We start from the raw sequence: 23,150 nt of genomic DNA, 5'->3' as shown, positions 1-23,150 counted from the left end.
ACGCAAAGAGTTGGACACGACTGAGTGACTGAACTGAACTGAATAGCTTGTAAGTATTAGCTTGTAATAGCTTGCTCATGGCCTTGCTCTCTGTGGCTAGGGGACCCCAGCATCAGAATCATCTGGGGAATTGTTTTTAGAGGCAAATCCAGACTTCCTGAATCCAGACCTGAGCAAGTTAGGAGGGGGATGTGTGTGTGGAGGGGGCATGTATGTGTAGCAATCTCCATTTTTAACAGGTTCCCTAAGTGATCTGCGTACACTCTAAAGTTGAGAGCCAGCCCCCTCTCTGTTTTACAGCAACCCTGCCCCATAGAGCGCCACACAGCATGTGGGGATCTTAGTTCCGTAACCAGGGCTTGAACCTGAGCCCCTTGTACTGGAAGTATGGAGTCTTAAGCACTGGAGTGCCAGGGACGTCCCTGGGAGCTTTTGAAGCTTGCTGGAAAGTGTTCATATTCAAACCAGGATGGAATTTTAAGTTATATGCAAGCAAAAAATGTAAAAATTCTACAGCCATAAAAAATTATGAAAGGAATCTCTGAGGCAGAGTCCAATCTTTTAAAAACTTTGCTCTAGAAGAAAACGTATTTCAGAAGCTGGACGGCTCTTCAGTCAGGCAGCATCAGTGCAGGCGCTCAGCTGTGTCCGACCCTTTGTGACCCCATGGACTGCAGTACACCAGGCCTCCCTGCCCATCACCAACTCCCGGAGTTTACTCAAACTCATGTCCATTGAGTCAGTGATGCCATCCAACCATCTCATCCTCTGTCATCCCCTTCTCCTCCTGCTTTCAATCTTTCCCAGCATCAGGGTCTTTTCTAGTGAGTTAGTTCTTCGCATCAGGTGGCCAAAGTATTGGAGTTTCAGCTTCAGCATCAGTCCTTCCAATGAATATTCAGGACTGATTTCTTTTAGGATGGACTGGTTGGATCTCCTTGCAGTCCAAGGGACTCTCAAGAGTCTTCTCCATACCACAGTTCAAGATGACTCTTTTGGATGTCAATATTTATCAGGTTTGTTTTTTCTTTTTTTTTTAAAAAAAAAAGACAAGATTAAAAAAAAAGACAAGATAAAACCTGACAAAAATGAGGGTGTGGGGAGAAGATGAAATGAAATCTAAACACAAGATTAGCTTCTCCGATGACTCAGCAGACAAAGAATCCACTTGCAATGCAGGAGGCCCAGGAGACTTGGGTTTGACCCCTCCCCTGGAGAAGGAAATGGCAGCCCACTCCAGTACTCTTGCCTGGGAAATCCCATGGACAGAGGAGCCGGGCAGGCTACAGGCCATGGGGTCACCAAGAGTCAGACAGGACTGAACAGAAACAGGAATAATATAGAAGAGGAGGCTGCCTGAGGGAGAATCCAAAAAGGCTGCGTTAGATAAAGAAGAGCACTCCAGAGGTTAGAACTCGGAGCTTCCACTAAAGGGGCTTGAGCTCAATCCCTTGTCGGGAAAATAAGATCCTGTGTGCTGCGCAGTTTGGCCAAAAACAACAACAAAGAAGAGAGGTCAGACCCCAGACTCAACAGGCCGCAAGACCTGGGCACTGTATGGAAATAGGGGGAGTCCAGAAGGGATGAGCGGTTTCAGAGCTGAGTCACAGCGGGAAGCTGCAAGACATGGCCACCGTGTCTCCAAGCTCCTGAAGGCATGACCCAGAATGTGCCACACACCCTCAGGGCTCCCTGGGGTCCTTGTGTTATCAGGAAGAATATCTTTATGCAATTCCAGCACGTGTTCTGGATGGGGAAACAGTGGAAACAGTGACTGGCTTTATTTTGGGGGGCTCCAAAATCACTGCAGATGGTGAGTGCAGCCATGAAATTAAAAGACGCTTACTCCTTGGAAGAAGTTATGAGCAACCTAGACAGCATATTAAAAAACAGAGACATTACTTTGTTAACAAAGATCTGCCTAGTCAAAGCTATGGTTTTTCCAGTAGTCATGTATGGATGTGAGAGTTGGACTATAAAGAAAGCTGAGCGCTGAAGAATTGATGCTTTTGAACTATGGTGTTGGAGAAGCCTCTTGAGAGTCCCTTGGACTGCAAGGAGATCCAACCAGTCCCTCCTAAAGGAGATCAGTCCTGGGTGTTTATTGGAAGGACTGATGTTGAAGCTGAAACTCCAATACTTTGGCTACCTGATGCAAAGAGCTGACTCAGGTGAAAAGACCCTGATGCTGGGAAATATTGAAGGCAGAAGGAGAAGGGGACGACAGAGGATGAGATGGTTGAATGGCATCACCGACTCGAGGGACATGGGTTTGGGTGGACTCTGGGAGTTGGTGATGGACAGGGAGGCCTGGTGTGCTGTGGTTCATAAAGTCGCAGAGAGTTGGACACAACTGAGCCGCTGAACTGAGCACTTGTTCTAAGGATCAAATATGCGGACAGGCTGCTTGCAGAGAACTGAGCGCTCCTGCTGGGGAAGATCAGAGGAGGCTTGGTCACCTGCCAGTCACGCTGCGGGACCAGCGTGGCCCCAAGACCGACAGCATGGCAGAGGCAGCTTTGAGATGGAGATGGGCGCCCAGGGGAGTGCCTCAGCGATTCAGGAGGGGCCCTGTGCGTGCCAACAGCCCCCACGCAAGGAATGTCGCACCCTTCCCGACCCTGCACCAGATGTGTATGTGATGAGCTCGCTTTGTTGCCCAGACAAGACTTGCTCCAGGTAGCCCCAGTTAAGTCCAGTGCTGGCAGACAGAGGAGGGGTGGCATCCCTCCCAGGAGCGCCAGGACATCCTGTGCCCACTCCTGTGACAGCCGGTCAGCTGTAACTGTCTGGCACCTGTCTACTCCTAACAGACCTGACATCCTTCAGAACAGGGAGCCGTCCCACGGACACTGGCATCCTGGTGCCCTCCAAACCACCAGGCTCAAAGCAGGCGCTCAGTAAACCCTCACGGAGGTGAGCGTGCGGGCCTGTCCCACTGCACGCATGCTCCACTTTCCAAAGCCTGCCATCCCTACGCCATCAGCCCTGAGACTCGATGCTCATCCTAGAGGACACCTTCCCTGAGGGACCTGGCAACCTGGGTTTGGAGTCTGGTGGACAGGCTGGCACCCTGGCCTTGCCACTTCCTACCTTATGACCTTGGTCTCATTCCTTAACCTCTGGAGCCTCCTCCTTGGGGTATACAATGGGAATAGTAATGCCTGTCTTGGGCTTTCTTGGTGGCTCAGTGGTAAAGAATCCGCCTGCCAGGGCAGGAGACTCGGGTTCGATCCCTGGGTCGGGAAGATCCCCTGGAGAAGGGAATGGCGACCCACTCCAGTATTCTTGTGTGGGAAAGCCCATGGACTGGGGAGCCTTGTGGGCTACAGTCCCCGGGGTCACAAAAGCACTGGACACGAGCGAGTGACTAAACAGCAGCAATCACGGTTATCTTACAGGCTGCGGAGAGTCCAGAACGCCCATCATGCATTCTCCTCAAGGCATCACACAGAATGAACACCCCATAAATGGAGGCTCTTTCTAACACATTTCTTTGCAAAAGTCATCAGTGACAAAGTGCATATAGCTCTAACAACTAACAACTAAACGCCTATGCAGTCTGCAGTCTGAGATAGCAAATAAATATTCGGCACCCACTGCACAGCTGAGTCTGGGGGTAATCTCACCCTCTTGTGGAATAAGAACCGGAGTACAAAAAAGTATTGACTAGCCTCTTTGAAGGGAATACGGTTTTACAGCTGCCAGGTTTAAAACATAAAATAGCGTATTCCAATGCAGTGAAAAGCTGTCCTCTAGTCTCCATAAATCTGTGTCAAGTGCGACGTGAGCCCCATGCGTGCCTGTGTGCTGAGTCGCTTCAGTCGTGTCCGACTCTTTGTGAACATGTGGACGGTAGCCCTCCAGGCTCCTCTGTCCATGGAGGCTCTCCAGGCAAGAACACTGGAGTGGGTGCGGTGTCCTCCTCCAAGGCATCCTCCTAACCCAGGGATCGAAACTGCATCCCTGATGTCTCCTGCGTTGGGAGGCAGGTTCTGTACCACGAGTGCCACCTGGGATGCTCTGTGAACCCCGTATGTTGATGTAACTGGTGTTTCTAAAAGCACTGCCTTCCGGAGCCCTCCCCACCCACAGCCACGTTTACACCCACCTCCCAGGTGAGCCCCTCACCTGCACTTACAGCAACAGCTGCCAACCGCCTGGGAGCAGAGCAAGGCGCTGCCGCGGCGCCAGCGTCTCAGCCTTGCCCCGACGAGATCGGCACGATGGGAATCACGACGCCCTTCACAGCTGCTCCAGTCGCTTAGGTCATGAGTCCCCACCTCCACAGGGCCCCGGGCTGCTCCCATCCTCCTTCCCTGTAGAAGCCCAGAAGTACGGCAAAGAGCAGGATCAGACACAGCCAGGACTTGGTGCTCTTTCCCCAGAAATCTGTGAAGAGGAAGCCTGGGTCACCTGGTGCCTGTCACCCTGTCGAGGCCAAAATCAGGCACTGGCCAGGGACGGCCTCTCCCTCCTTTATGCTCACAGGGAAGGTGGGTTGTAACCTCTCCTGCAGCCATAATCCCACTGAGCCTCGCCCTGCAGCCCCTGGGCACCTGCCTGGGCACCCCTGCTCATTGGCAGGCCCCTGGGGGCCAGGGCCACTCGTACACGCCGGAGAAGCAGGTGCAATGGCCATGAGTGACCAGCAGGGGGGCGACGAGACGCAGGCCTGTGAGAGACAAAGGTCGCAAATCCAGCCTGCCAAGGGGATTCCCAGCCTCCTAAATACCCGGATCCCTATTGCTGCAGGAGCTCACACCAGGGTTACCTGCAACAGAAACAGGCAGGCCTGGGAGACCCTGCAGGGATGCCACACTCCAGGGAACGTGCGCGTTTGAAGGAAGTTGTGTCATATGTGCTGAGAAAATCTTGGCTGGAGGCTGTGGGTTTAGCAAGCCCCGGGCTGGCGGGCTGCACTCCACGGGGTTGCGAGGAGTCGGACACAACTGTGCGACTGAACAACAGCGTCCTGAGTAAGCCCCCACCCACGGCCACCACACGGCCACCACACCGGGTCTCAGAGCCCCAAGTCTCAAGTTGCAGCGGCCTGAGGGGCTCCCAAGCGTTGAACTAAGAAATCTATGTGCATTGAGTGCAGCCCAGAAACACTGGCCAGAGGGCTGCATCTGGTCAAGAACAGACACCTCTGCTTCCTTTGGCTAGGCATGAAGACGCACATGCTGTGCAGGTGGGAATGCTGTTCACACATACACAGCCAAGACACGGAAGCGACTAAATGACCGTTGACGGATGGATGGGAAAAGAAGACGTGGTGCATACGTATGAGCATATACAGTGGAACGTCACTCAACCATAAGGAAGGAGCGAAATCACGCCACTTGCAGCAACGTGCATGGACTGGAGATTATCACGCTAAGTGAAGTGAGCCAGAGGGAAAAAGACAAACATATGGCATCGCTTTTAAAAGGTCCAAAAGAATAGAAATAGATCCGCAGACAGAAAACAAGCTGATGGTTATCAGAAGGAAAAGAGGGGAGAGGGATAAATTAGGAGTTTGGGATTAACGTATACACACGATCATGTATAAAATAGATAACCAGCAAGGACTGGTTGTATAGCACAGAGAGATTTACTCAATATTATATAACGACCTATAAGGAAAAGGAATCTGAAAAAGAATATAAATATATATAATACCGAATCACTTTCCTGTACACCTGAAATGAGCACAATATTGTAAATCAACTATACTTCAATAAAAAAATAAAAATTAAAACAAAACAAAAACTTGAGCTTATACAAGTTTACAATGAATTGGGTAACAACTGTACTATATAATTTTGTATAAACTCTATGTGTCCCATATTTTAAATGTTTAAGGGAACTTGATATGCCCAATTTGGGCTTGATTTAATGGATGGACAAGATTTTCAAGTGGATAGGAAGATTTTGTTGTACTTGAGAGCCTTCTGTTCCATCTTCTGTGTCTGAGAGAATTAGATCAATTCAGCTTACAGTCATAGTTTAAAACAAATTATGCTGCGTGGGAAAATCCAGATAGAAACAAGTACTTCCTGGAAGATTCCATTTATATATGATTCTAGGAAATGCAGATTGATCTGTAGTGCCAGAAAACAGAACAGTGGTTGCCTGGGGATGGTGGTGGGCAGAGCACGGCAGAGAGAATTGCAAATGAGCACAGGACTCTTTGGGGGTGAGAGTTATATTAATTTTCATAATCGCCGTGATGGGTTCTGCAGGTGTACACATCAAAGTTATTAAATTCTATACTTCTAAATTAATGTGTGGTTTGTTACATGCCTACTTTACCTCTATAAAGCTGCTTTTAAAAAAAGAAAAAGAAAAGAAATGCATCCAGATTGGAAAAAGCAGATCGGTCCGTATTCCCATACTACATGTTCATCTCTGTAGAAAATCTAATGGAATCTATTTTTAAAAAGAACTATTAGAACTAACAAGTGAGCAGGTGAGTTTAGCAAAACGGCAGGATACAAGGTCAATATACAAAAATCAATTGTTATTATCAACAACCTCAGATATGTAGATGATACCCCTCTAACAGCAGAAAGCAAAGCGAAACTAAAGAGCCTCTTGAGGAGGCGGATAGAGGAGAGGGGAAAGCTAGCTTGAAACCCAACATTCAGAAAACTGAAATCTTGGCCTCTGGTCCCACCGCCTCATGGCAAATAGGAGGGGAAAAGTGGAAGCAGCGACAGAGTTTATTTCTCGTGTACAGATTGGCAGTCTGCACACAGGAATAATGAACTTCGCTCCACGTACAAACATTAACTGCGATGGATCATAGACAAAGATAAAAGAGCTGAAACCACAAAACATTTAGGAAAAAAATACAACTTTTATGGCCTTGGATTAGGTAAAGATTTCTTAGATACAACACCAAAAGCCATATCCAGAGAAGAGAAATTCATAAATTGGATTTAATCAAAACGAGTAACTTCTGCTCTGTCAACGACACAGTTAGGAGAATAGAAAAACAAATCAGCCAGGAAAAAATTATTTCCAAGTCACATATCTGGTAAAGGAGCTGCATCTAAAACCCAATTGTATGAAAACACACACATATTATTTATATTGTTGTGATGGACCGGGAGGCCTGGCGTGCTGCAATTCATGGGGCGGCAAAGAGTCAGACATGACTGAGCGACTGAACTCACGTCCAGCTCTTTGTGACCCCATGGACTGAAGCATGCTAGGCCTCCCTGTCCCTCACTATCTCCCGAAGTTTGCCCAACTTCATGCCCTTTGCATCGGTGTTGCCATCCAGCCATCTCATCCTCTGATGCCCTCTTCTTTCTGCCCTTAATCTTTCCCAGCATCGGGGACTTTTCCAACGAGTCAGCTTTTCACATCAGATGACCAAAAGACTGGAGTGTCAACTTCAGCATCAGTCCTTCCAACTAGTATTCAGGGTTGATTTCCCTTAAGATTGACCGTTTTGATCTCCTTGCAGTCCAGGAGACTCTCAGGAGTCTTCTCCAGCACCACAGTTTGAAGGCATCAATTCTATGCATAGGGTTAGCCAAAAAGTTCATTCAGGTTTTGCAATAAAATCTTACAGAAAAACTTTTGGCCAACCCAATACATATACGTATGATCTGAACCAACTTGGCTTCATTAAAGAAGATATAGAGATGGCAAAAAAAAGCTTATGAAAAATGTTCATCATTAGTCATTAGAGAAATGTACATTAAAATCCCAGTAAAAGGAATTTCCTGACGGCCCAGTGGTTGGGACCCTGCACTTTTACTGGCAAGGGTGCCGGTTCAATCCCTAATCGGGGGACTAAGATCCCACCAACCATGTGGCGAGGCCGAAAAATAAATTAATTAAAATTAAAAAGAAATCACTTTCAAGTATAAAATAACACCACAGTAATATACTGTTATACACCTATTAGAATTTAAAAGGTCAGTAATACCAAACGATAGTGAGGATGTGAAGCCACCATCTCTGCGATAACCTAGACAGGTGGGAGATGGGAGAGAGGCTTAAGCGGGAGGGGACAAGCGCATACCTATGGTTGACTCATGTTGATGTGTGCCAGAAACCAACACAATATTGTGAAGGAATTATCCTTCAATTAAAAATAAATAAATTAAAAAAATTTTTAAAGAGATTCTCATATGCTTGTTGGGGGTGGGGGTTGTAGTATCACACAACCACTCTGAAAAACAGTTCAGCATTTCCTGCCAGATGACCCAGCCTTTTCGGGAGAAATGAAAGCGTGTCTGCACAAAGACTGGTGCAGGAATGGTACAGCAGCTTTATTTGTCAGAGTGAAGAATTCGAATGTCCATCCACAGATGGAAGGATACGCAAGTCGACGTGCGCCTGCACCGTGGCAGAAAGAATGAGCTGGACACACAGATTTGCATGGAGGGTTTGCAGAATAATGAGAGGCCGGATGAGAAGGAGTCATGACGGAACAGTTGCCTGCATATGAAATTCTGGAAAATGCACAGTAGTCTATAGGGACAGAAAGGGGGTTCTGCCTCGTGTGGCAGGGGTGGGGAAGGTGGAACGGGTCACAGAAGAGCAAGAGGAAACTTTGACGATGACAGGTTTGTTTGTCACCCCAATTGTGGCGATAGCTTCATGCAGGTTCACAGATGCTAACATTTCCCAAGAGCACACTGTGAATATGTGAAGCTTGTTGTTGCTGGTTTTCAGTCGCTAAGTCATGTCCGACTCTTTGGGACCCCATGGACTGTAGCCCGCCAGGCTCTTCTGTTCACAGAATTCTCCAGGCAAGAAAACTGGAGTGGGTTGCCATTTCCTTCTCCAGGGGATCTCCCGACCCAGGGATCGAACCCTCAATTATATGTCAATTATTCCTGAGGCTGTTTTAAAAATAAAAGCAATGAAGCCACAGCGAGATCCCGTTTCTCACCATCAGATGGTGAAAAGGCCAGCGATGATAGGACACTCTGCGGGAGGGACTGAGTGGACTGTGTGGACCGCACCTGCTCACGCCTTGGTGCGGCGCGAAACCTCAAGGCAGGGTAGGCGCCGGGAGAAGGGCGAGTAGGCGTATCACCCCCAAGAGGGTGAAAACTGACCCTTGGAGTGCAAAAAAACTTTGGACATCAATGATGTGTGGCCTTCCAAAGCTTAACCTGACTCAATAAGATCTTCTAAAATATTTTCCGTTACAGTGCCACAGTTGTGTGTGTGGGGGTGGTGGGTGAGTGAGAAACACCGCTGTAGAGGGTGGAAGAGGGTAGAGCTCAAAACGAAGGAAGATCAGACAGTGTCTACCCGGAGGCAGATGCGGCAAGTGATCTTGCAGATTCACTTCGGAGCAGCTACAAGGCAGAGGAAGCCACACACGGGTACAGTGACTGGTAGGCTTTGTACGTGAGAGCAGAAGGCCAGTAGTGACCCAAAGGTTCCTCTGTGGCGGGGCTGGAGGGGGGCGTGCTGATTAAATTGGATTTGGTGTGTCCAACAAGGCATACTATACAACCGTTAAAAAAAAAAAAAAACACAAATGCTGTCGGAATTTATAAGTCATGCTTCCAGCAAAGTACAGAAGAGTACAATATTCTACCCACTGTGCAAGAAAAGAGGGTGGAAAGGACGTGTGATCATATTAACTTACATTTACTCTTTAAAAACCTGAAAGGCAGCAGCAAGCAGATCCAACCAGTCCACCCTAAAGGAGATCAGCCCTGGGTGTTCACTGGAAGGACTGATGTTGAAGCTGAAACTCCAGTACTTTGGCCACCTGATGGGAAGAGCTGACTCACTGGAAAAGACCCTGATGCTGGGAAAGATTGAGGGCAGGAGCAGAAGGGGACGACAGAGGATGAGATGGCTGGATGGTATCACCGACTCAATGGACATGGGTTTGGGTGAACTCCGGGAGTTGGGGATGGACAGGGAGGCCTGGCGTGCTGCAGTTCATGGGGTCGCAAAGAGTCGGACACGACTGAGCGACTGAACTGAACTGACTGAACTGAAAAGGCAGCCCAAGAACTAAGTGAGAAAGTTGTGCACACAGAGCAGGGGAGCAGTCCTGGCGGTGACCAGGCGGACGTGACATGCAGCTTATCTCCCGAAGAATCATTTTTATTTCTGAACCGGGTAATGTACCATGTGTTGGTTGCTCAGCCGTGTCTGACTCTGTGACCCCATGGACTGCAGCCTGCCAAGCTTCTCTGTCCATGAGATTCTCCAGGCAAGAATACTGGAGTGGGTTGCCATCTCCTTCTCCAAATGTACAATAAAGACATCAAATAAACATGTAAATAAACCAGAATAACATGTCGCTTTTTAAATCCTGGAGAGGAGAAAAGCCTAAGTTTGACAAAAGATTTTCTTAATATCCCTAAATGGAGGCAAATAAATAAGACCCAACGAAGCGCTATGCATGGTTAGAGAGAGCCACGGACAAAGGCAAAAGAAACCGAAACAGGGGAAAAACGTTTACAGCTCGTGTCACAGGAAACCCTAACTCCCTTAATAATACCTCCTCAGTTCAGTTCAGTGGCTCAGTCGTGTCCGACTCTTTGCGACCCCATGAATCGCAGCACCCCAGGCCTCCTTGTCCATCACCAACTCCCGGAGTTCATTCAGACTCACGCCCATTGAGTCAGTGATGCCATCCAGCCATCTTATCCTCTGTCGTCCCCTTCTCCTCCTGCCCCCAATCCCTCCCAGCATCAGAGTCTTTTCCAATGAGTCAACTCTTCGCATGAGGTGGCCAAAGTATTGGAGCTTCAGCTTTAGCATCATTCCTTCCAAAGAAATCCCAGGGCTGATCTTCAGAATGGACTGGTTGGATCTCCTTGCAGTCCAAGGGACTCTCAAGAGTCTTCTCCAACACCACAGTTCAAAAGCATCAATTCTTCGGTGCTCAGCCTTCTTCACAGTCCAACTCTCACATCCATACATGACCACAGGAAAAACCATAGCCTTGACTAGATGGACCTTAGTCGGCAAACTAATGTCTCTGCTTTTGAATATGCTGTCTAGGTTGGTCATAACTTTCCTTCCAAGGAGTAAGCGTCTTTTAATTTCATGGCTGCAGTCACCATCTGCAGTGATTTTGGAGCCCCTCAAAAACAAAGTCTGACACTGTTTCGCCATCTATTTCCCATGAGGTGATGGGACCGGATGCCATGATCTTCGTTTTCTGAATGTTGAGTTTTAAGCCAACTTTTTCACTCTCCACTTTCACTTTCATCAAGAGGCTTTTTAGCTCCTCTTCACTTTCTGCCATAAGGGTGGTGTCATCTGCATATCTGAGGTTATTGATATTTCTCCCGGCAATCTTGATTCCCACTTGTGCTTCTTCCAGACCTCCTATGACTTAATAAATACGAGCAATTGTTGAATTTTTCTTAAGGGCAAAGTGTGTGAGATGACAATGCATGTTGAAAGGCATTCAGCCTCATGATAGGAAGGGCGGGCAGATAAAGATTGTTTGAGACTCCCGTTCTCACCCACCGGGTGAGCAATGGGGTGTTGGCTGTGCCCTGGTAATAAGCTGTGTGCAGGACCAGGTGAGCAGGAACAATGGCCATGAGCAGAGCAGGGGTGCGGCAGAATGTGACGTCTGTACATCACTCACAATCTTCTTCCGACTTGTCTGCCTCTGGCGCCCCTCCCTTTTCATCTGAGCATCCCATTAGAGAAAATCTTGGAAAAGAAAGTCCTCTATACCTGAGCCCTCCAATCCTTCTCCAGAACCTTCTTAACCCTCACTAGCCAGCCTTTCACCCTGTGCCTCACTGAAGCTTCCCTACGCAAAGCCTCTAAGAGTCTCAGCTCCCTAATCCGATGTCTTCGTCCTTGTCTGAGTTAATGCATCAGCTGCAGTTGAACTCCTCGGGCTGTTTCCCTTCGCTCTTCCTCGTCATGTAGCATGAGAACTAGAGGCTCCAGGCATGGTCCTGAGCCCCCTCCTGCTCCTGCACTCCCCACCCAGGGGCTCCTAGCTGTGCTAGAGCATTAAATACCATATCTGTGCTGCCGACCCTCTAGTCATATCTGCAGTCTTCACTGCTCTGTGGCCCTGCGGACCAGGAAACTGGAATGGCCATCCCCACTGAGGGCACATCAACCTTTTCATGGCCAAACAGGAGGTACACCCCCAAACCTCCATCAGCACACCTCCAAGAGGCACTCTTCCTGTCTGAGGATAGGGCATCACCACGCACCTAAAGGTCTGAGGCTGAGACTCCCCTGGTGGTCTAGGGGTTAAGAATCCACCTTCCAATGCAGGGGACGGGGGTTCAACCCATGGCTGGAGAACTAAGGTCCCAGAGGTCATCACTGCTGTTTAGTCGCTAAGGAGTATCTGTCTCTTTTGCAACCGCATGGACTGTAGCCCGCCAGGCTCCTCTGTCCATGGGATTTCCCAGGCAAGACTCCTGGAGTGGACTGCCATTTCCTTCTCCAAGGGGTCTTCCTGACTGAGGGACTGGACCCCCATCTCCTGCACTGGCAGGAAGATTCTTTACCACTGAGCCCCAGGGAAGCGCAAGACCCCACATGCTACAGGGCAGTTAAACCCACGAGTCACAACTAGAGAGAAGCCTGTGCACCCCAACGGAAGGTCCCACATGTCACGAGGAAGACTGTGCGTCACAACGAAGAGTCAACGCAGCCCAAAATAAATAAGCGTTAAAAAAAAAAATCTGAGCCTGGGAATTCCCCAACAATCCAGTGGTTAAGACTCGGGGCTTTCACTGCTGGTCCCAAGCACGAGCCCTGGTTGGCGGCCATAAAACAAAACAAAACAAAACAAAAAACCCCGAGGCATCTTAAACACTTCCTTTTCCTGAATTCAGTTCACCATCGACCGTGTCAGCTCCAACTTCAAGATGTATCCCTGGTCATGTGGGAAAAGGTATGGCAGTTCTTCAAAAGATCAAACATATAATTCTTTACCATCCAGCAATTCTGCTCAGGGGCATATACCCCCAAAGAGGTAAAAGCAGAGACTCAAACAGATATTTGGACAGCAGTGTTCACAGCAGAATTATTCACAAGAGCTGAAAAGAAGACACACCCCAACATCCACTGATGGATGATGGATAAAGAAATCATGGGGCATCAATACTGTGGAACGCGAGCCAGCCTTATAAAGGCTTGTCGTGAGATGCAACAGGGTCTTCCCTGGTGGCTTAGACGGTAAAGAATCTGCCCGCAATGCAGGGGACCCAGGTTCGATCCCTGGGTTGGGAAGATGCCCTGGAGAAGGAAATGGCAACCCACTCCAGTATTCTTGCTTGGAAAATCCCATGGACAGAGGAGCCTGATGGGCTACAGTCCATGGGATGACAAAGAGTCGGACATGACTGAGCGACTAACACTTTCCCTTTCATGAGAAACAACATGGATGGACTTCAGGGACATCACGCCAAGTGGAGTAAGCCAGTCCCCAAGGGCAAATCCTGCAGTTTTGCACTTCTCCGAGGTCCCTAGAGGAGTCACATCCTTAGAGGCAGAAAGTAGGTGGTGGGGGTCAGGGGCCGGGCTGGGATGGAGCACAGAGTTTCCACTTGGGAAGATGAAACATTCTGGAGACGATGGTGGTGATGGCTGCAGAGTGCACTTAACGTCGCTGGAATGTACACTTAAACGTGGTTTAGATGGTAAGTTTCTTGTTATGTATATTTTACCACAATAATTCTTAAAAAAAAAAGTGGGCCGACAAATGGGGTGGGCTTGGAGGCTCATTTCCTGCCACTGATGGGGCTCAGTGGGCCGGGTGAGCTGACGGGAGGGTGGGCTGAAGGTGGGTCCCGTTCAGCAAAGCCACATCCCGACCTCGAGGTTCCCCCGTTGGCATCTCCCCTGGCCCCGAGCAGGATGGCTGGGGGCACCGGGACACGTGTTCTGACTCTTTGCGTCCCTTCTCTCGACGGTGTTTGGCACACAGATCTGGATGGAATCTTCTCGGCCCACACCTTGTACAGCCCAGCTGCCCCGTGGCTCAGAGCTGGAAGCTGGTCTGGGTTCCTGGCACATCCCAGCTGACTTCCTGAGCCCCCGACGCCTCACCCATCTCTGAAACAGAGCAGGCTGCACAGGTGAGCCTCAAAAGACCGTTTTGGGCAAAATGCAAGAAGCTCTCCTGTGCTCCCACAAAGGCATAGGGCCAGCAGCTCAGGACCGGGAAGTGAGCCCCGGAAGGGTGGGAGCAGCGAGGTGAGCTGGACCAGAGAGAGGAGGGAGAGACCAGATGATGCAGAGGCCATGGAAAACTCCTGGCGTTGGAGGATCCAGGGAGACTGGGAGCTGGGCCGCCAGGCCTTGGGGCTGGACTGGATAAGGCACTTGGGCACGACGACAGGCAAGGTGCCACGGTGTTTGTCCTGAGTCGCATGTCCAGGGAGGGAGAGGGTGTGGGGATGGAGTAGGGAAGGGGTCTCGAAGGCTGCACTTCCCTGACAGGTTCTCAAAATCTGTGTGCCCTGACACCGCCAAACCACACCCAAAGGTGTCCCGGGGCTGCTGCTGACAGGTCAAGTGAAATGAACAGAGAACACTTTATCAACCACTAACCAAGGAAGTGATTTAAAGCCAGAGATTTTTAATTTCAAATATTCAAAGCAAGATCAAACCAGTCAATCCTAAAGGAAAGCAATCCTGAATATTCACTGGAAGGACTGATGCTTCCAATACTTTGGAGCTGACTCATTGGAAAAGACCTTGATGCTAGGCAAGATTGAGGGCAGGAGGAGAAGGGGACGAGAGGGGATGACATGGTTGGATGGCATCACTGACTCGATGGACGTAAGTCTGAGCAAGCTCCAGCAGGTGGTGAGGGACAGGGAGGCCGGGCGGGCTGCCGTCCATGGGATCAAAAAGTCAGACATGTCTTGGTGACTGAACAACGACAACAATTCACAGGGCCTCAGGTGTCCCCTAGGCCACCTTGAACTTCCTCCTTGGAAACAAAGCTCCTCCTTTCTTAGCGCTCAGGGGAGGGGAGGAAATAGAGGGCTTTGCAGAGGAGGGTGTGGGCATCATTGTCCCACAAGAATTCATTACAGGAACTCCAGCCAGGGAGGAACTTTGCATAGAAGGAATAGCTTTGCCCAAAGTCACGTAGAACTCACGGCAATGTCAGGGCTCAGATCCAGGCCAGGGTACCCACCTGCCTGGCTTGCATGAGACCAGTGGAGTCCCTGTTCAGACTAAATGCCTCAACAAGGAGGGAAAGAGAGTAAAAGTGTTAGTCACTCTGTTGTGTCCGATTCTTTGGGACCCCATGGACTGTAGCCGGCCAGGCTCCTCTGTCCATGGGCTTCTCCAGGCAAGAATACTGGAGTGGGTTGCCATTTCCTTCTCCAGGGGATCTTCCTGACCCAGGGATCGAACCCGGGCCTCCCGCATTGAGGGCAGACTCTTTACTGTCTGAGCCACCAGGGAATCCAAGGGAGAGTGGGCAATGCCCCAAATCTCATTAGGTAAGAAGGAAATTCAGAGGACACCCTGACCCTCTTCTGATAATAGCCTTCTGGTAAATGTCTCCAGGATGGATTTCATTTCTAGAAGCGTTCTTAAGTGAAAGTGAAGTCGCTCAGTCGTGCCTGACTCTTAGCGACCCCATGGACTGCAGCCTACCAGGCTCCTCCGTCCATGGGATTTTCCAGGTAAGAGTACTGGGGTGGGGTGCCAGAAGCGTTCTTACTTGCAAGTTAATCACCATGGAAGGATCCTCTTCTAAGACAGAAGAAACATCTCTGGAATGTATCCTTAAAAAATTGGACATTTTAAAAATAGATGGGCAGAAAAGGGAAAAGAACTTGAAGTCTACAGGAATTACCTGGCATTTAGATACGTTGGGGCTATGGAGAAAAATGACCTGAAAATAGGTCTCTAAATTACAATACTATCTTGCAATTGGATCTTTACTGTGGCAAGATGGGAAGATGAACTGAGGTTCTGTTTGTCCAAGACTTCATGGTCCTTTACCAAAACCCCACTCGACTGTCTCCTGTAGTGAAAAGCCGGGGAGTCGTAAAGCACTCCCGACACGTTAGGTGACCTCCTGCTAACCCTCCCCAATCTTTCCCCTGCTTCCCCAGAGGCACCGGCTTCCGCAGATCCCTCTGACCAAGCCCTCACTCCACCTATGTGCCTTTATACTCTCCGTTACCCCAGGAGCGAGAGACTGGTCCCTCGGGGTGATTCATAATGGGACTTCCTATAAGCCAGAGTCGGGAATGCCCTGTGCAGGCAGCTGGTGAAGGACAGGGAGGCCTGGCGTGCCGCACTCCACGGGGTCGCAAAGAGTCAGACACAACTGAGCGACTGAACTGAACTAACTTAGGGACGTGGCAAATGGCAAAAGGACAGTCCAAGCAGAGGACGTGTACCCTTCTCTTTAACCAACTTAACCCAAGGCAAACAGCGACTGAGCCAGTTTTCTGAAGACCTAGCAAGTTTGTTGAAAGGTTTCAGGCCCTAACTCTGGCCTTTAACTTGGAAGGGTGTCCAAACAGTCTTATCTACTTGCTGTACCCTTGAGGAAAAACAGAGAGTCTGGGCAGCAGCCCAGGGGCACACTGACCAGGCACCAACCCAAACGTTTTGATATGGGTGGAGACGCAGTCTCAAATCGGGAATCCTGAGAGTACTGTAATTCCCAGGAGAGAACAGAAGCCGGGGAGCACCTGCTACCGTGTGTATGAGAAGGGATGAGAAAGTACATCAAAAAGCCATTTAACTGTGAAAAGGCTAAAGGAGCAACCCAAGAAGGAAAAGAAAACCCAGCCCTATTTCAGGGACGGCTTGTGGTTTTCAAAAAAATCTGCTGACCTGGATCCATCCACTCCTGAGGGTCAGTCCCTGCTGGGACAACATTTTATCAGCCATCCCGCCCCTGATAGCAGGCGGAAACTCCAAACGTTACAATTCGGCCCACAAACCCCGATGCCCCAGCCCCTAGAGGAGACCTCTGGGCTATTCACTGATCCAGATCAAACCGAGGAGGAAGAGAGAACCTGGCGTGCAAACAGGCTGGCCAGGGCCAGGCTAAACTGAGGGCCATGCTGTTAGCCGTGCGACCTCAGGACGACCCAAGGGGGCCACGGAAGTTTAACTGTCCTCCTGGAGGTAAAGCCGGCAGGGGTGAGCGCTTCAAATACACGTCAACTGGCCACCGGGCCAAAAGTGCCCAAAAGCACCCTCTGGTCCGTGCCCAGTCTGTATACGGTCATTGGAGGTGGGACTATCCCCAGTCCCAAAGGGGAAGGGGGCTCCCACTCCCGAGACAGCTGTGCTGGACAACTAAGGCTGCTTGGGGATTCTGGCGACTCCTCTCAACAAGCTGTCTGTCTCTATCAAGAAGCTGTGGGTGGTCCTTGACGTGGCAGGTAAGAAGACTGACTTTTTAAAGCAATATGGGAGCCACTTACCCTGTCCTGATTTCTCCCTCTGGACCTCTTTCCTCTAAAACCTACACAGCAATGGCTGTTGATGGAAAACCGTGAAGCAGTTACTCCCCTGGGCCTCTCACACGCTTCTGCGGCTGCGCTTGAGCTTCCTACCCCACTACTAGAAAGTGAAGTCGCTCAGTCATGTCCGACTCTTTGCGACCCCATGGACTGTAGCCCACCAGGCTCCTCCGTCCACAGGATTTTCCAGGCTAGAGTACTGGAGTGGGTTGCCATTTCTTTTTCCAGAGGATCTTCCCGAGCCAGGGGTCGAACCTGGGTCTCCCACATTGTAGGCAGACACTTTACCGTCTGAGCCACCAGGGAAGTTCTCCCCACTACTGGGGAGAGACCATAATATGGCTCCCTCTCAGCCATATGACAATTAGGAGACCCCAGGCAGCCCCTGTTCTTGACTCTGAATAAGAAAGATCCTCACAAGAGCAAGGTCCTATTCCCTGAAGTTTGGGGCAAAAGAATCCTTGGGAAGTCTATAAATATCCAATCTGTAAAAATTAACCTTAAGCCAGAAGCCGCTTATCCTAACAAGGCATAAAGTTGGGAGCAAAAAAAGTTTGCGACAGCTCCCAGATAAATCCTGAAACCGTGGCCTCTTAGTACCCCATCAGTCTCCATAGTGAGCAAGTGTTGGTCTCTCAGTCGGGTCTGACTCTGCGACCCCATGGACGGTAGCCCGCCAGGCTCCTCTGTCCGTGGAATTCTCCAGGCAAGAATGCTGGAGTGGGTAGCCACTCTCTTCTCTGGTGGATCTTCCCAACCCAGGGATCGAACTGGGGTCTCCTGCATTGCAGGCAGATTCTTTACTGTCTGAGCCAGCAGGGAAGCCCCATGCAATATCCTAATTCTGCCAGTTGCTAAGTCAGTGGGGGAATATTGAATAGTCCAAGACCTGTACACAGAACTGTACACAGGGGGCGGTCCCTATCAGTCCTTGCGTGGCCAGCCCTTCTATTGGTCCAGATTCCTGGAGAAGCCAAGCAGCTTACTGCGCTTGCCCTCAAGAGCGCCCTCTTTGGAATCCCATTTCATCCCTCCTCTCAGTGTCTGTTTGCCTTCGAGTGAACTGACCCCCGGTGGGGCCCAGTGCAGCAATATGCCTGGGCAGCGCGGCCTCAGGGGTTTCAAGGCGGCCCACACTTGTTTGCCCAGGCCCTAGGGAAAGAACGGAGGGAAACACACCCCAAAGAAGAGGCTATTCTACAGTATGCAGATAGCATGTTAATATGGAATCCCACCACGGAGGCCTCAGATCAGAAGAGCACCGAAGTCCTTAATTTCCTCGAGACCTGGGTTCACAAGTTCTCCCAAATGAAGGCACAGCTCTCAAAACAAGTCAAATATCTGAGATATGTTATAAACCCTGGAAGCAGACAGCTATCTCCAGATAGAAAACAGCCTATCTTAGGCCTAAGCCATGGGCAGCAAAGCGAAAACTCTCAGTTTATCCAAGGGAACAGCAGGGCAGATTGGGAGGCAAAGAAAACAGCCCCGAGGCCCATACCAGCTAGAACCGACACTGGAAAAGCCTTGGCCTCAGCAGACACTCAGTCACCAACGCTTGTTACTCAGTACAGCTGGGGAGACTGGAGAGCGGCCTGCTAGTCTGTTCTCTTGGATCCTGCAAGCCATAAAGAGCTGTCTGCCGGGAGGTTTTCACTTTCACAGCCCTTTTCTTCTCAGTCGACGTTGATTCATGCCATATCTCCTCTAGCGCCCCACTGTCTTCCCAAGTGTCGCAAACCTGCGACTTTTCGGCCCAAGAAGGACACCTGGAACCAACAGGGCCAGATCTCCGATTCTAAAAGTAGAGAAACATATTAAACTTTAATCCTGATGTAAACAAAAATATACACCCAAGCAGAATGACCTCATGGCAGGGATGACGTCATCCACTGACTGGTCAACAGCTAAGAGAGCCCTCTCAAAGCTCACCTGATCCCTTCCCCGTCCAGGCCCTTTAGTGACTATCGTTCTTCTTCTTTCTAGCCCTTGTTTGTTTAACCTTTTGATTAGGTTTGTATCTACTAGGCTCCAAAGTTTGAAGTAAGGCTCATGATGGCTCAAGGAGTTCAACCCATTCCTGTGGAGGGCGGTTCAGGTCCCTGCAGGTCCTTGGAAAAGTCAGCAAGGGACTTCTATACCTCTAGAGAAACCTACGGTCTCTGGGAAGACCAGCAGGAAGAAGCTTCAGAAGGAGAGACCTTCGGTCCCCTACCCCTTACGAATAAGGGTATAGAGTCTCTCGGTGGGAAGTGAGACAGGCTGGGACCCGGAACCCTTTTCTGCAATAGTTGCACCTAGACACACCTCTCCTCTAGCAACAAGACACAGAGAAACTCTACGGCACTGAAAATAACTTCATGCGTGCACAGCTGGGGTAAATTCTGGACAAAAGATACAAAAAAACCCCAAACCAACCCTTAGTTATCACCTCGGAAAAGTCCGGAACAAACGCAGGGGATGGGGAGCAAAAGCCGGGTAGCCCGCATGCGCCCTGCTCACAACAGCACCTGAGGGGTGGGCAGGCCAGCCCTGCAGTCCCACGCCCGGACACACCCGTACCCTCAGCCCACAGAAGGAACAAGCTTGCCCACCCCCCACCCCCCCAGTAAGCGAGCAAGCAAGGGAATCTGTCACTTCTCACTGCCCTCTGTTGCCGCAGAGCCCCCAGTAAAACCTTGCCTGAACTTCTCTGGCCTCTGGTCAATCTCTACTGTCCGGCCTCTGGTCAGTTTCTGTTGACTGGGAAAGGCCAAGAGCCCTGGTCCCCACGGCTCCCACGTGCCACCCTCACAGGGGCCTCTCTGCTTTGGTCATGAAGAGCAGACTCTGAGGACACACGGCTTTAGGGAACCAGTACAAACTTGAACCACTTGAGCCGGGAACACCCAGTCTGTCTGGGAAAAGGATTTCTTCCAGGAGCCCTGCCCTGAGACCCAGCCTGCGCCAAGTCAGTCTGCCTCCTTCCATCAGTGAAAGACAACTTCTGTGTCAACTGTCAGAAAAAAGAGGCGGCCGCGCACCCGGTCTTCCGAGAGATGTGTGCCCTGCCCCCCCCCACCCCGGCACCCAGGGGCTCCCATGAGCAGGCAGAGGACTGGGTCCTGCTCCCGCTGATCCCCTGAAGGATGGCGGGAGTCCCGGGTCCCTCCCTACCTCTCTCCACCGGTCAAGCAAGGGGAGACTCCAGGGGCTGGGGTTTGACTGTAGCCCTGGTTAGAACCCAGGAGAAGGGGACCCACAGAGCCGGTTTTCCCTTTCATGCCTCGGGCTGCTGCTCTGGCAGGCTCAGTGCAACGGGCCCCAGATGCGATGAATGAACAGTGCCTGGGCCGGCCCGGGGCACATGCACACAAGTCAGGTCCCAGTGTCCCGGCCCACCCCCAGGAGCGGCCCCGGCTGCAGGGTGCCCCCCTACCCACCCCCCAGCTACAGGGTGCCCCCTTCCCCCTCTGGCTGCAGGGTGCCCCCCTACCCCCCCCAGCTGCAGGGTGCCCCCCTAACCCCCCCCCGGCTGCAGGGTGCCCCCTTCCCCCCTCCGGCTGCAGGGCGCTCCCAGGAGCGGCCCCGGCTGCAGGGTGTCTCCCTTTCCCCCCCCGGCTGCAGGGTGCCCCCCTTCACCCCCTGGCTGCAGGGTGCCCCCAGGAGCGCCCGGCTGCAGGGTGCCCCCTTCCCTCCCCCTTGGCTGCAGGGTGCCCCCCCCCCCCCCCCCGCCGGCTGCAGGGTGCCCCCCTTCCCCCCCACCCCCCCAGCTGGAGCTTGCACTGCGGGTGCTCACTGAGCTGGGCTCTGTGAAGGGGGCACATGAATGGCCCTGTGCGCGGCTCCTGAGGCGTCCAGGTGCCTGGCAGTCCACTTGCCCGCAGAGCCTGGGTTTTGCATGGGCAGTCACAGGAGCTGGGCTGGCCCACCCAGGGCTTGGGAGGGTGGGGATAAGAGCAGGCGGTTCCAGGAGAGAGAGGATGATTGCCAGGAAGCCACAGGGTGGGGCGGGAGGGGGCCAGGCTGAGCCTCCACCCCCACCCCAGGGGCACAGAGCACCCTAGCGACGCGCCGCCCGTTCCTCCTCCTCTCCCACTCTGGTCTGTTCCCCTCTCCCTCTCGACCCCCAGCCTCACAGGTGGCCTTGGTTGACGCTTGTTGCATCGGGTTAGGGCTGGGCTGGGCTCTGCCATCCAGGACGCAGGCTGTGCCTACAGAGCTTCCTTGCCCCTTGGCCAGCTCCTCCTTCCCTCCCTCGCTCCCTCCCTGCTTCCTGCTCTGACCCCGCCCCCACCAACCCCCCACTCCCCAGATGTCCTGGGTTCCAACTTCCCACACTGGCCCTGTCAGAGACTTTGACCCAGGAGGGGCTTTGACCGAGTAGTCTTCGCAGCAGAAGGAAGTCCTTCACTGACCACCTGCTCCCTCCTCTGGGGCCCAGACAAGTGGAGGAAAGAGAGAGAGCTCCGGAGATGCGGCTGTTGGGGGTGCTTCTACTTGGGGGAGACCTGGCCGTCGAATCAGGACAGCTGCCCTCGAGGGTCTGCCCTCCACCCTCCACCACCCTGGGCACGTCCAGCCTCCTCTGTCTGTGGAATTCCCCAGGCAAGAATACTGGAGTGGGTAGCCATTCCCTTCTCCAGGGGATCTTTCCTGCCCGGGGACTGAGCCCCGGTCTCCTGCATGGCAGGTGGATTCTCTACCCACGTGAGCCAGCAGAGAAGCCCTACCTACTTCCCTGGGAGGCATCACCATTCCTGCCGGCGACCATCCACCACACACGCAAAGCCTTCTCCGCACCCGTCTCCCGGTGCAGGACCGCCGGCTCTGACCCTGCTGGGCACGCTTGGCCAGACGGTCAGATCCCTTGAGAGGTGCCCACAGCCCTGTTCCTGGAGCCCTTGGCCCTCCCCACTCACCTCTGGGATCCATGGCTCCTGGGAGGACCTGCGAGCCGGGTGCTTGGAGACAGAGGCCGGGGATGGGAAGCTGCGGTCAGCGCAGCAGAAGCTGAAGGGAGCTCCGACCTCAGGCTCAGAGCCAGAGCTGAGGACTGAGGTCCAGCCCCTTCCCCAGGGCCAATCCTGCTTGCCTGTTTGGGGTGGGAGGGGCCTCAGCAGCTCACCTGTTTGCCCAGATCTGCCCAGGGCCGCCAGCCAGGTCAGTCCCACGATGGAAACCAGACTTGTTGGCTGGATGCCCAAAGCTGGCTGCCCCCCGCAGCTTGGGGGCAGCGTTCTGCCCACACCTCAGATTACAGAGGGGCCCCGTGGGCTGCTCCCCCTGCTCGCAGGGCCAAGCCCTACCCCTCGCTCTGGCCCTCAGCCCGGTGAGGGGTGTGGGTGGTAGACCCCTGCTTGCCTCTCCCACACACACCCCTTGGCCGTCACCCTGGGGACTGCTTTTCTCAAACACCTGGTGCCTCACCCACCAGAGGCCCTGGACACTCACTGGGCCCCATCATCCTCTCTGGAGGGAAGCTTCTGTTTCCAGAGAATTCCAGCATTCGGTGGTAAAGAGGAGCTTCAGTGAAGTTGTCTCCTGTGTCTTCTGGGGAGGTCCATCTGGGGAGCGGGAACCTCAGGCTGGTGGGCCTCATTCAGAAATCCAACACGGCCCAGCTCACCAGCTCAGAGAGGGGCAGAGGAGATGGCAGCCCTCTCTCGGCCGCCTCCCCCAGCTCACCCTTCGTGCGCCGGTTCCCCCCTACCCCCAGCCGAGGGAGGGGGACGAGGGAACCAG

The 23,150-nt window shown here is 51.9% G+C and overlaps 1 protein-coding gene across 12 annotated transcripts in view; it reads right to left on the bottom strand.

Annotated features, from left to right (window-relative positions):
- Nucleotides 1–22,463, bottom strand: part of ABO (ABO, alpha 1-3-N-acetylgalactosaminyltransferase and alpha 1-3-galactosyltransferase) — a 36,325-nt gene extending 13,862 nt beyond the window's left edge. For 4 of the 12 annotated variants that reach the window (XM_042248012.2, XM_042248014.2, XM_042248013.2 and 1 more), the window contains exons 1-2: nucleotides 21,205–21,641; nucleotides 4,132–4,392 (exon numbers count right to left, since the gene is read on the bottom strand). In XM_042248012.2, the coding sequence (XP_042103946.1) occupies nucleotides 4,132–4,392; nucleotides 21,205–21,308 (365 nt within the window). In that variant the 5' untranslated portion in view covers nucleotides 21,309–21,641. Of the gene's footprint in view, nucleotides 1–4,131; nucleotides 4,393–21,204; nucleotides 22,251–22,327 lie in introns of those variants that run through there. The other 8 variants (XM_060411627.1, XM_060411631.1, XM_060411629.1 and 5 more) reach the window with 5 other exon arrangements.
- Between the last annotated feature and the right edge of the window lie 687 nt (nucleotides 22,464–23,150).

This window comes from Ovis aries, chromosome 3 (genome assembly GCF_016772045.2).
Source record: "Ovis aries strain OAR_USU_Benz2616 breed Rambouillet chromosome 3, ARS-UI_Ramb_v3.0, whole genome shotgun sequence".
Lineage (NCBI taxonomy): Eukaryota > Metazoa > Chordata > Mammalia > Artiodactyla > Bovidae > Ovis > Ovis aries.
Note: the sequence above shows the minus strand (reverse complement) of the source record. Positions and strands in the feature narration are given on the sequence as shown.